General features: G+C 41.2%; 1 protein-coding gene across 1 annotated transcript in view; it reads left to right on the top strand.

Moving 5' to 3' along the window:
* LMNB1 (lamin B1) overlaps window positions 1-14147 on the top strand; it is a 76121-nt gene that overhangs the window by 52820 nt on the left and 9154 nt on the right. Inside the window, exons 6-9 of the mRNA XM_007463730.1 lie at window positions 7217-7437; window positions 8515-8740; window positions 10362-10466; window positions 13455-13574. Coding sequence (XP_007463792.1) covers window positions 7217-7437; window positions 8515-8740; window positions 10362-10466; window positions 13455-13574 — 672 coding nt within the window. The remainder of the gene's footprint in view (window positions 1-7216; window positions 7438-8514; window positions 8741-10361; window positions 10467-13454; window positions 13575-14147) is intronic.

Consider the following 14147-nt stretch of genomic DNA (forward strand, 5'->3'; position numbering starts at 1 on the left):
ACTATAATCTCTTCATATATTTTCTCAGTCCCTTTCTTTTTCTCTTCTTACTGGGACCCCTGTAATTCGAATGTTGGTGTGTTTAATGTTGTCCCAGAGGTCTCTAAGACCGTCCTCAATTCTTTTTATTCTTTTTTCTTTATTCTGCTCTGCGGTAGTTATTTCCACTATTTTATCTTCCATGTCCCTTATCCATTCTTCTGCCTCAGTTATTCTGCTATTGATTCCTTCTAGAGGATTTTTAATTTCATTTATTGTGTTGTTCATCATTGTTTGTTTTGCTCTTTAGTTTTTCTGGGTCTTTGTTAAACATTTTTTGTGTTTTCTCCATTCTATTTCTAAGATTTTGGATCATCTTTACTATCATTCGTCTGAATTCTTTTTCAGGTAGACTGCCTATTTCCTCTTCATTTGTTTGGTCTGGTGGGTTTTCACCTTGCTCCTTCATCTGCTATGTATTTCTGTCTTCTCATTTTTTTTATTTTTATTTTTTTTTTTTGTGGTATGCGGGCCTCTCACTGTTGTGGCCTCTCCCATTGCGGAGCACAGGCTCTGGACGCGCAGGCTCAGCGGCCATGGCTCACGGGCCTAGCCGCTCCGCGGCATGTGGGATCTTCCCAGAGCGGGGCACGAACCTGCGTCCCCTGCATCGGCAGGCGGACTCTTAACCACTGCGCCACCAGGGAAGCCCCTGTCTTCTCATTTTGCTTATCCTACTGTGTTTGTGGTCTCCTTTTCACAGGCTGCAGGCTCATAGTTCCCGTTGTTTTTGGTGTCTGCTCCCAGTGGCTAAAGTTGGTTCAGTGGGTTGTGTAGGCTTCCTGGTGGAGGGGATTAGTGCCTGTTTTCTGGTGGGCAGGACCATATCCAGTGGTGTGTTTTGGGGTGTCTGTGAACTTATTATGATTTTAGGCAGCCTCTGCTAATTGGTGGGGTTGTGTTCCTGTCTTGCTAGTTGTTTGGCATAGAGTGTCGATCACTGGAGCTTGCTGGTCGTTTAGTGGAGCTGGGTCTTAGTGTTGAGATGGTGATCTCTGGGAGAGCTTTTGCTGTTTGATATTATGTGGAGCCAGGAGGTCTTTGGTGGATCAGTGTCCTGAACTTGGCTCTCCCACCTTAGAGGCAAAGGCCTGACACCTGGCTGGAGCACCAAGACCCTGTCAGCCACATGGCTCAGAGGGAAAGGGAGAAAAAAGGAAAGAAAGAGAAAGTGGCGGGGTGGTGGTGGTGGTGTGATGAACTGGGAGATTGGGATTGACATATATACACTAATATGTATAAAATGGATAACTAAGAAGAACCTGCTGTATAAAAATAAAATAAAATAAAATTCAAAATTTCAAAAAAAAGAAAAAATAAAATAATTAAAATAAAAATAAAAAAATTATTAAAAATAGAATAAAATTTAAAAGTAATAAAAAATAGAAAGAAAGAAGAGAGCAACCAAACCAAAAAACAAATCCACTAATGATAACAAGCGTTAAAAACTATACTAATAAGAAAAACAAAAAACAGAAAAAACAGACAGAACCCTAGGACAAATGGTAAAAGCAAAGCTGTACAAAATCTCACAAAGAAGCATACACGTACACAGTCAGAAAAAGAGAAAAAGGAAATAATTGTATATATCTATATATATATAAAAAAAGGAAGAGAGCAACCAAATCAATAAACAAATCTACCAATGATAATAAACTCTAAATAGTAAACTAAGATAAACGTAAAACCAGAAAAAAATTAGATGCAGAAAGCAAACCCCAAGTCTACAGTTGCTCCTGATGTCCACCACCTCAGTTTTGGCTGATTCGTTGTCTATTCAGGTATTCCAAGATGCAGGGGTACAACAAGTTGATTGTGGAGATTTAATCCACTGCTCATGACGCTTCTGGGGGAAATTTCCCTTTCTCTTCTTTGTTCGTACAGCTCCTGGGGTTCAGCTTTGGAGTTGGCCCTGCCTCTGCATGTAGGTCTCCTGAGGGCGTCTGTTCTTTGCTCAGACAGGACAGGGTTAAAGTAGCGGCTGATTCGGGGGCTCTGGGTCACTCAGGCCGGGGGGAGGGAGGGGTACGTATGCGGGGTGATCCTGCGGCAGCAGAGGCCAGCATGTCATTGCAACAGCCTGAGGCGTGCCATGTGTCCTCCAGGGGAATCTGTCCCTGAATCTCGGGACCCTGGCAGTGGCGGGCTGCACAGGCTCTCGGGAGGGGAGGTGTGGATAGTGACCTGCGCTTGCACACAGGCTTCTTGGTGGCTACAGCAGCAGCCTTAGCGTTTCATGCCTGTCTGTGGTGTCCGCGCTGATAGCCGTGGCTTGCGCCCATCTCTGGAGCTCGTTTAGGCGGTGCCCTGAATCCCCTCTCTCATGCACCCCGAAACAATGGTCCCTTGCCTCTTAGGCAGGTCCAGCCTTTTTCCCGGACTCCCTCCTGGCTAGCTGTGGCACACTAGCCCCCTTCAGGCTGTGTTCACGCAGCCAACCCCAGTTCTTTCCCTGGGATCTGACCTCTGAAGCCCGAGCCTCAGCTCCCAGACCACGCCTGCCACGGTGGGTGAGCAGACAAGCCTCTCAGGCTGGTGAGTGCTGGAAGGCACAGATCCTCTGTGTGGGAATCTCTCTGCTTTGACCTCTGCACCCCTGTTGCTGTGTTCTCCTCTGTGGCTCCGAAGCTTCCCCCCCGCCACCACCGTCTCCACCAGTGAAGGGGCTTCCTAGTGTGTGGAAACTTTTCCTCCTTCACAGATCCCTCCCAGAAGGAGGGAAGAATAGAGTCCCGTCCCTATTCTTTTGTCTCTGTTTTTTTTTTTTCTTTTGCCCTACCGAGGTATCTGGGGGAGTTTCTTGCCTTTTGGGAAGTCTGAGGTCTTCTGCCAGTGTTCAGTAGGTGTTCTGTAGGAGTTGTTCCACATGCAGATGTATTTCTGATGTATTTGTGGGAGGAAGGTGATCTCCATGTCTTAATCCTCTGCCATCTTGAAGATCTTCCTGACGTAGCCTTTAAAATGCTGACTTAGAGGGGCTTCCCTGGTGGCGCAGTGGTTGAGAGTCCGCCTGCCGATGCAGGGGACGTGTGTTCGTGCCCCGGTCTGGGAAGATCCCACGTGCTGCGGAGCGGCTAGGCCCGTGAGCCGTGGCCGCTGAGCCTGCGCGTCCGGAGCCTGTGCTCCGCAACGGAGAGGCCACAACAGTGAGAGGCCAGTGTACTGCAAAAAAAAAAAAAAAAAAATTGCTGACTTAGAAAATATTTTTTAAGATATATATATATCTATATATGTATATATAGATATATGATAGTGTTGTTATGTTTTGGAATTAGGAGTTTCATACATTGCTTGTAGCATTTCTTTCATTTCTATTTAGATGTTTGACTTTGGCCAGATTAATTGATTGGTCAGAGACTGTTTGAGTGGCAAAAGAGTCTCCAGTGGCACTTTGAGATTACCTCTGCTTTTGTTGCAGCTAGATCATAATAAACTGGTACTATTATGTTACATACTTTAAAGCAAAGAAAACCCAAGACCATTACAAACCAGTTAGTAAAATATTAACTCTATCTGCCTGTAGAGTTACAGACAGAATCTTAACAGATAGTTTAGTTAGACCTCTTCATTTTCCTAATGTGGATACCAGTTTAGTGAGGTATGTTACAGTTAATGGCAGAATCAGGAAGAAGAATCTAGGTCTATCTCTCATGTTGTGTTCTTTGTATTTCACTACAAAGCAGGTATAGAGCAGCTGTTTAAACTACATTTAACTATTTCTATTTAAAATGCAAAATGACTCAGTAACTTTAAAACTTATTTATACCTAGATTGTGATTTTTCCCTCTTAAAGAACTCTAACATCAAAGGCGGACAAATAGAGACATTTTGGTGTTTACAAATTGAGGCTCAGAAGTTAAGTCTGAATCTTGGGTGATTTATGTCCCTTTAGATTCCACCTTGTTGCCCATCTGTTTCTCCCACATGGGAGATAAAAGTGAAGAGATTGATTGAAGAGGAGACGTTTTATTTATTTTTTTGGCCACACTGTGTGGCCTGCGAGATGTTAGTTCCCCGACCAGGGATTGAACCCGTGCCCCCTGCAGTGGAAGTGAGGAATCCTAACCACTGGACTGCCAGGGAGTTCCCAAAGAGGACACATTTTACACTTCTTATATTTTCTTCCTCCAAAAAAAATCATAAGCCTGAGAGGGAGAAAGAATGGATTTCTCAGTTTATAGCCTGGTTTTTTGCAAATGCAGTTAAATGCAAGTTCTCTGAGGCAGGATTTTGTTTAGTATCACTCTTGAGATGAATGCCTGCTTCTGATATAGAATGTCTCTGGATTTTAATAAATTGATTAGTTGATTTTTTTTTAATGAAAAAATGTTTTTTGGCTGTGTTCGTCTTCGTTGCTGCACGTGGGCTTTCTCTAGTTGCAATGAGCGGCGGCTACTCTTGGTTGCAGTGTGCAGGTTTCCCAATGTGGTGGCTTCTCTTGTTGCCGAGCATGGTTTCTAGGCACGTGGGTTTCAGTAGTTGCAGCATGAGGACCCTAGAGCGTGCTGTCTTCAGTAGTTGCAGCGCATGGGCTCAGTAGTTGTGGTGTGTGGGCTCAGTAGTTGCGGTGCGTGGGTTCTAGGGTGTACCGGCTTCAGTAGTTGTAGTGCGTGGGCTCTAGAGCACAGGGTCAGTAGTTGTGGTGCACGGGCTTAGTTGCTCCGTGGCATGTGGGATCTTCCCCAACCAGGGATCGAAGTCCCCTGCGTTGGCAGGTGGATTTTTAACCACTGCGCCACCAGGGAAGTCCCTGGTTGATTATTTTTTAAATAACCTTTTTATTTTGGCATAATTGTAGATTTAGGAAATTGTAGATGTAGGAAAGTTAGATAGCTGGTACAGACAGTTCCCTTATCTCCCTCCCTGAGTTTTTCCCCATTGTTAGCATCTTAGGTGACTGTGGTTCATTTGTCAAAACTAAGACACTGACATTGGTACATTACTATCAACTATACTCTAGGCTGTACTGTAGTTTTTGTGTTTTAGGATACCACAGGTCTCTGTAAGTCTCCTCTGGTCTGTGACAGTTTCTTAGGCTTTCTTTGTTTTTCATGACCTTGACAGTCTTGAGAAGAACTGGCCCGGTGTCCTGTAGACTGTCCCCCAATCTATGTTTGTCTGGTGTTTTTCTCATGATCAGCCTGGGGTTATGGATTTTAAGTGCCCTTCATGTTACATCATATCAGGGATTACGTGACATACACACAACGTCACTGGTGATGTTAACCCTCATCATTGATTAAGACAGTGTTTGCCAGGTTTCTCCACTGTTAAGTTACTATTTTTGCCTTTCCATACTCTGTTCTTGGGAAGCAAGTCACTAAGTCCATCCCACTCTCAAGGGTAAAGGGCAGGAATTTAGCTCCACATCCTGAAGAAAGTATTTACCTTTATTAAATGGAATTCTTTTGTAAAGATTCATCTTTTTTCCCCCCTATTTGTATATTTATTTATTCATTCATTTGTTTATATCAGTATGGACTCATGGAAATGTTTTTATAAAATGTTTTTTAATATAATATTGAATACTACATTGTTTTACTGGCTCAGATTGTTCTAGCTTTGGCTATAAGGAGTTCTGTCAGATTGGCTACCATGTTCCCCCTTTTTTTGAGCACTTCTTTACTTTCTGGTTCTATAAGATGCTCTAGGCTCATCTTGTATTTTCTCTACCCCAGCACTAGAATCAGCTATTTCTGCAAGTAGCCCTGGTTCTTTTTATTGGAGAGTGGCATCTAGAATTAAGATCTGGGCACTGAGTATGCTCATTGGTATTGGGGTGTCATTGCTTCTATGCCTGCTTGTGGGCAGAGCTAGGTAATAAATGTGTATATGCTAACCCATGTTTACACATTTATCTGTAATTGTATCTCTGTCCACTTGTGTTTATATTAAGATAACCAAGAGTTTATACATATGTCTCTGACTCTAACCCTGTACCACTGGGTTCACTTTAGGCTTCCTTCCTTGCTTACCTGTAACTGCTCTCTGAGAGTAAGAAACCTGGTTTCTGCCATCCCATTTGCTTATTTGTCCAGCCCCAGTATACATGCAAAGTAATTTCAAATTTTTTTTTTTTGGCGGTACGCGGGCCTCTCACTGTTGTGGCCTCTGCCGTTGCGGAGCAGAGGCTCCGGACGCGCAGGCTCAGCGGCCATGGCTCACAGGCCCAGCCGCTCTGCGGCATGTGGGATCCTCCCAGACTGGGGCACGAACCCGTGTCCCCTGCATTGGCAGGTGGACTCTCAACCACTGCGCCACCAGGGAAGCCCAATTTCAAATTTTTTAATCTGTACCCCTGTGAGAAATAAATTCACTAACCTGGAGTGTAGTGTTTCTGCATAACATAGAGCTCCTTTTTATCTTTAGCCTTCTAGATTTAACTTTTGCACAGTATGTGCCCTTTCTCTCCTGCTTTGATGTGCAGGTACTTGTGATTTAAGGGCCTAAGCTATACATCAGTCTTTCTGAGTTGATTACCTTTGTTATTTTCTGAGGTTATGGAGATGAATTCTGTCTTGGAGAAATACAGATGAATAATTACCTAGTGAACCACAGGGTTTCTAAGATGAACCTTCTGGTATAGGATGTGTGATTTTTCATTTTTTAATACCAAATATGAAGCTTCTGTGTTTACAATAATATTTCCAGACTACCATATATCATATAGTCTTTGCATGCTGATTGAGTGTGGGAAAGAACAACAGTTCTAAAGTGGTAACCGGAATCGCTTTTCTTCAGTTTCTGAACAGTTCCAGCATTTCTCCAAAAGATACTAGGTTTCTTTGGTCAGTGAGTTTTCTATCTTTTAATTCTTTACTTTTGTTACTTTATACTTTTGAGCTAAATGGTTTGTAGGGGAGCCAGACTTGACTTTTACTAAAACCACAGCTTACAATTTTGTTTTATTTGGTCAAGTAAAGAAAAATTATATGTACATTTATGACACATTTGATGAATATATCTTTTTCTAGCCTTTTTATAAGATAAAACTTTCCTGAGGGCTGTATTTTGTATTGGAGAAATTTTTGGTTTTTAATTTCTTAAAATAAAAATTTTCTTGGATTCTGGTGTCAGAGATTGGGTTTGTTCCAGTCCAGGAAATAGTTTAGAATAGCTGCCTTGTGCTAATGTTGGAATGTTCCTAGAAAGTAAATGTGTTCCCTTGAATCTTAAGTCTAGAGCATGTTTGGAGAGGATTCAAGAGTTGGAGGACTTGCTTGCTAAAGAAAGAGACAACTCTCGCCGCATGCTGTCTGACAAAGAGAGAGAGATGGCGGAAATACGGGATCAGATGCAGCAACAGCTGAACGATTATGAACAACTTCTTGATGTAAAGTTAGCCCTGGACATGGAAATCAGTGCGTACAGGAAGCTCTTAGAAGGCGAAGAAGAGAGGTGAGTAACTTAGTTGTCACCCTACCTCATAATCTGCTTTTTGCCCCCACCCTTTCTATTTAAAGAAAAGTAAATAGGTTTTTTTTTTGGTAACAATTAAGGCAACTTTAAATGTTTTCTTGTTTCTTTTAATACCTAGCTGTAGAGGTAGGTAGTAATAGATCATACTTTTACCTCAACAATAGAAGATGTTCAAGCAGTCTTATTATTTTAAATGCTGAACTCTGTCAGGATAGAGTTGAACTGTGGCAGGATAGAGTCTTTCCTTTGAGATTTAAAATGTTTTGATAATTTAATATGTTCCAAAATACCAGATTTGCTGAAAGAGACTTTATACTTATTTTTCAAATCTGGTTAGTGTATTAATGCTTTTATACCTTTTCTGAGAAGAAAGTTCCAAAGGGAAAGTGTCTGATTTAGAATAAAAGCCATTTAATTTCAGTATTGTATACATTGTGACTGTAATTTTGTAAAGAGAAAATACAGGTATGAAAAACTTAAGGAAAGTATACTAAATGTAACAGGGGTTGTGGTAGGGTGGCGGTAGATGACATGTTCACCCCAATGTCCTCCCCTCATCTCCCCACCCCCTGGTTTTCCAAACTTCCTGCATTATGGTTATAGTCTGTTCCTACCAAAAACATTCAAATAATACTCTTTTAAAAAGAAAAAAAAATATTATGACAGTGGGCATTGTAGCACAAATAAGTTTCTCTTCGTTAAGATGTATGTTGGGGCTTCCCTGGTGGTGCAGTGGTTGACAGTCCGCCTGCTGATGCAGGGGACACGGGTTTGTGCCCCGGTCCGGGAAGATCCCACATGCCGCGGAGTGGCTGGGCCCGTGAGCCATGGCTGCTGAGCCTGCGCGTCCGGAGCCTGTGCTCCTCAACGGGAGAGGCCACAACAGTGAGAGGCCTGCGTACTGCAAAAAAAAAAAAAATGTATGTTGGCTTTGTCTAACAGATTGTCATTAATGTTTTGCTTTAGTAATGCATGTGCAGGATATTAATATCCTTTGTTTTAAGGTAGGAAGGGCATATGTGTTTCATAGTTGGAATGTTTTATTCCTCCATGTAGATTGAAGCTCTCTCCGAGCCCTTCTTCCCGTGTGACAGTATCACGCGCATCCTCGAGTCGCAGCGTGCGTACAACCAGAGGGAAGCGGAAGAGAGTGGACGTGGAAGAATCCGAGGCCAGCAGTAGTGTCAGCATCTCTCATTCTGCCTCAGCCACTGGGAATGTCTGCATTGAAGAGATAGATGTTGATGGGAAATTTATCCGCTTGAAGAACACTTCCGAACAGGTGGAAACACAGACCCCTTTTTGTCCAGCGTGGCTTTGCTGATTGGTGTCTTGCAATTGTAATAACTTCTCAGCCTTTATTTGGATTCAGTCTTTGTGGAATAAGAGTTTCCTTCTCCTTTTTAACCTAAATTCATGAAATGTAGTATAAATTTAAATAGGAGGAGGAAGAGGGATGGTGTGCTTAGTAGTTTAAAGATTTTATTCTTTAGCTCTTCTTTAGAGAGCCAGGGCTCTTTTTCACATCTGGTCATTTTGTCACCATGGCCTTCCTAAGGATGAATTATTAATATTCCCTGTCCTACCTAGCCAGATTTGTGAAGTTAGATTATGGGTATAGATGGTAGATATTCTTTCCCAGCTGTTAATTTTATGGAAGGAAGGAAATACGAGCCCAGACTCGGACACGCGTAGGGAGTGTTTTTCTCTCTAAATAAATGAATGAATAGTACTGATTTAACTTATATCAAGACTAGTATGAAGCCCTATCTTGAAATTATTTGTTTAAAAGTAAACATAAAATATTCATAGCAGGGAATTCTGAACTTTTGCGCTGGGCTTTTGAGAGCTCAGTAGTGGAGGTCTTGGGAAGACCCTCGCTAGGCATCATTGAGCTGGGGTTGTGAAGGGGTATCAGGTGATGCCAGAGGAAGGCAGGTCTGGGGTGTAGTGGGGATACATTGGGATGGATGTCACTTCCAGAAGCATGTTCAGGATTTGTAAAATGTTTGTAAAATCACTCCTTTTCTCACCAAAGCTATTGAAACTATCTTGCATGTGGATGAATAAATACTTTGGATGGGCAAAGGAGCTTTAGCAGTCCTGATATGGAAGAGCATAGGTTCTAAGCCCTCTTAGTCACGACTTCAGAAACTAAAGAACAGAGTAGCCTCTGCTACTCCATTGCAGTAGTTTGGCTGTTTTTCAAAAGGCATTGCTGTGCTTTGTGGAGCTGTTCTGGAGCTGGCTCTCAGCCTTGTTTACTCCTGTCTTTGAGTTAGAGATGGATATAAATAAATTAATTCAGCTAATTGCTTTATTACTCTGCACCGTTCCTCAGGAGAGTCAGACACCTCTGGGCAGCCTGCAGGCTAGCGTTGATAGCCAGTGCTTGTGACTGGCTCATTATGTCATTGACCCATTTTTGAGCCCCTTATGCTTTAAGGTAAGAGTTAAATATGGGCAGAAGTGGTACAGATGAAGAAGAAAAAGGACATATTTTCTTCCTTCTCTTTCCAAGCTTTATGTGTGTCTATTTTAAAAGCTTAAAGCAATCAAAAATTAGATGTTTATAATGGTGGTTATGAAGCTAGATTGTGTTGTAAATTTAAATTATATACCTGTACTAGCATTGAATATCACCATTTAATTTGGTTCACATCCCTTTTCTTGCAGTTTTGTCCTCTTTAAAATTAAACACCTTAATAATTAAAACTGCAGCATTGTCAAAGTTTCTGTTTTTCTGAATGACAAAACCATGATTTCTTTTCATAGTAGGAAAATATGAACCATGGGAAGACAGTCATAAAGTTGTCTTAGTTTAACTGCCTATGGATTGATTTATTTGATTATTCCATAACTTTCTGTATATTTGAAGTTACCTTGTTTTGTTCTTTCAATAGGATCAACCAATGGGAGGCTGGGAGATGATCAGAAAAATTGGAGACACATCAGTCAGTTACAAATATACCTCAAGATATGTGCTGAAGGCAGGCCAGACTGTTACAGTAAGTTAATTTAGTCATCATTTAATTTAACTTCATTGTCTTAACCAATAGTTAAAGTAGTTAAAACCATTTTGGCTTAAAGAGAAGCATTTTAGAAATGAGGATTAAAATGTTTTTGACATTATTAGGGAATTACAAGTGCTATTAAAGATTTTAAAAATTCTTCGTTATTGAGAGTGGTAAGTAACTATTAAAAGTGAAAGAATTGACCTTTGAATTATTTTTATTTTCTCTACTCCAGTAGAAATTAACAGTTGACACCTCCTTCACCCCTAAAAAAGTTGAGGTGACTGTCTCCTTTTATCAGTTCCTTTGTAAAAATATTAAATACATGTTTAAGATTTTATGATTGATACAGACCTTACTAAGTGTTTAAGACCAAAGGCTCAAACAGGTTAGAACTTCTCTTTTAAAAAGTGTATTCATAGAACTTGCCACCACATTGTGAAAATATCAGATGCTAATTTTGTAATAATGGGTAAAAATTGGAAAAGATGTCCTAACCACGCTATCTTTTCTTTTCCTTAGTAATTATTGTAATGAGAGGAAATTTCTCAGCCCTATTATGTGTCTTACGGAAGCTGCATAATGTGATGGAAAGAATCTGACATTTTTAATTCAGAAGATTCAGATTTGAGCGTGCCCTTTATCTCTTTAAAAGTATAAAACCACTCTGCCAATCATCTGCTTTTCCCACTGGATACAGTTCCTCAGTGACTAAATAGATATATATGTATTCTATAGGCCTAGTGGAGAACTCAATTTTCACATAAAAAAATGTAAGGCATTTTTTTTTTCCTTTGGTAGCTGGCATAAATGTGTTAAGAAGCTCTTTGGAATGTGGTAATCATAAGTGATATTTCTGTAAAGTTGTACAAGGCAGGGCAATAGCAAAGATCAGTTTAAAACTCCAGAACAGGGTCTTCCCTGGTGGCGCAGTGGTTGAGAGTCCGCCTGCTGATGCAGGGGACACGGGTTCGTGCCCCGGTCTGGGAGGATCCCACATGCCGCGGAGCGGCTGGGCCCGTGAGCCATGGCCGCTGAGCCTGCGCGTCCGGAGCCTGTGCTCCGCAACGGGAGAGGCCACAACAGTGAGAGGCCCCTGTACCGCAAAAAAAAAAACAAACCCCCAAAACAAAAAAAACCCTCCAGAACAGAAGTAAGGGAACTACTATGTAATTTTAAATTTTCTTGTAGCCGCATTAAAAACAAGTGAAAAAGAAAGATGTGAAATTAACTTTAGAACTATGTTTTAAATTTAACCCAATATATCTAAAATATTATCATTTCAATATCTGATGAATATAAAAGTTATTAGATCACTTTAAAAATATCTATTTATTTATTTATTTGGCTGCACTGGGTCTTAGTTGCGGCCTACAGGATCTTTGTTGCAGCATGTGGGATCTTTAGTTGTGGCATGCAGGATCTTAGTTGCGGCATGTGGGATCTAGTTCCCTGACCAGGGATCGAACCCGGGCCCCCTGTTTTGGGAGCGTGGAGTCTAAACCACTGGACAACCAGGAAAGTCCCTTTTTAAAAAAAAAAAATAAAATAAATCTTGACACTTCGAGATACCCTTACAGCACACCTCAGTTGGGACTAGCCATGTTTCAAGTGCTCACAAGCCACATATGGCTACCATATTGAACGACACAGCTCTAGGACATATTAGTTTTAGGTTAAATTACCCAGTAAGGTTACTGACGTGTTACGATTATTATTAAACACTAAACCAACTGTATGATTCCATATGGACTAGTGAAAAGTATAGCTTGAGGTTAGATTAACATTCCACATAACCTGAAAGTCAGCCCAGATCCAGTTCTCTTTTCAGTTTTATCCTAGTAATGCTCCTTGCCCCTTTCCATTTATAATGGTGATGGAAGATCTGGAAGCTTCAAGTGAGCGCTTTAAGAGGAAGGGGTCTCTCCTAATTAGTAATTGATAAGGTTTTCTCCCCATTTAAAAGAATACCTGCTTATACTATCTCCAGTCTTCATTCTGCCATCATATGGCCCTTTATATTGCAAGACAATTTATGGAGTACAAAACTTTGCTGTCTCTTTTCATATGGTCTTTTAGAAAGATCAGGTCTGGTAGTAGTGTCCCTACAAGTGAGGACATAGAGGTTTGTAGAGGTGTAGTGTTATGTCCATGGTACAAACCCAGGTTTTCTAACTCTCAAGTGTTCTCTATTCTACCAATGCTCTTCTGCCAGTAAATACGTAAAAAATGTTGCAGAATTTCCCAGCTTATGAAAAGGGAAATCTTTCTGTTTCTTTTGCCTATTTCTGTAGCAGTCATATTTTCCATTGAATAATGGGTTATTTGTCTGTTTCCTGAATTCTTTTTGGAATTCAGACTCAGACACTGGGGTGTTATGACACTGTCTCTGGTTGGATATATGCCACCTTCCATTAGAATATTCTAGATAGGCTGTCTGCTGCAGAGCTTTTGAGAGAAGTTGGTCATCTCCTCAATTCCTGCTATAGGCAGTTGGAGGATACCATTGGAAGGGGTAGAAGGCTCTAACACGGAAGGGATGGCTCATGAAACCCGTAGAATAATAGAATGCTAACAGTGAGAGCTTATATTCATTGAGTCAGCCATCTCCTCCATGTGGGTTATCATTTTTCTTCACAACAGTCCCGTGTATTATCAGTACCATTTCTGTCCCATTGGAGGGTAAGTAAGGTAGCTTGCTCAAGGTGAGCTGGCATGTAGGTGAGCTAGGATGTGAATCTAGGCAACTTCACTTCAGAGTCCTGTGTGTCAACATTTTTATTTATCAGACTGGGGAGCTGAGGCCTAGCTAAGCTCTATGGGATATACAGCTAGTTAATATAGCAAGTCTAAAGCTAGGCCATAGTTCTGGAACTTTTAGAATCAGTCCTCTTACAAGGTGTTAAAGTCTCATCATTATGTTGTTATTGGCACGTGGGATAGCTGGGCTCTGTGTAGAATGATTTCCTTTTTTCTTTCTAGATCTGGGCTGCAAATGCCGGTGTCACAGCCAGTCCTCCCACCGACCTCATCTGGAAGAACCAGAACTCTTGGGGCACTGGCGAAGATGTGAAGGTTATATTGAAAAATTCTCAGGGAGAGGTATGGTCATTTTATTGGTACCACCACAGTGTCAATTTTTTTTTCTTCATCGAAGTATAGTTGACTTACAATGTTGTGTTAATTACTGCTGTACAGCAGAGTGATTCAGTTATACATATATGTACATTTTTTTTTTTTGGCCACACCACGCAGCCTGTGGGATCTTAGTTCCCTAACCAGGGATTGAACCCGGCCACTGGCAGTGAGAATGTAGAGTCCTAACCACTGGCCTGCCAGGGAATTCCTGTGTACATTCTTTTTTTTAAATACTTTTCTATTATGGTTTATCATCGGATATTGAATATAGTTCCCTGTGCTATGCAAGAGGACCTTGTTGTTTATCCGTTTTATATATAATAGTTTGCATCTGCTCATCCCAACCTCCTACTCCCATCCCTGCCCCAACCCCCGCCCCCTTGGCAACCACCAGACTCTTCTCTATGTTCGTACCACAGTGTCAGTTTCACCTGAGAGTTCATCATGCAAGTGTGATTTCTTTTCAAAACTCAAATTTAAATGTGAAGTAACTGATTGCTTAAGTCAGACGAGTCAATGAAAGAGATGCTAACTCCA

This window comes from Lipotes vexillifer, unplaced genomic scaffold (assembly GCF_000442215.2).
Source record: "Lipotes vexillifer unplaced genomic scaffold, Lipotes_vexillifer_v1.1 scaffold1616, whole genome shotgun sequence".
In the NCBI taxonomy this organism is placed as follows: Eukaryota; Metazoa; Chordata; class Mammalia; order Artiodactyla; family Lipotidae; genus Lipotes; species Lipotes vexillifer.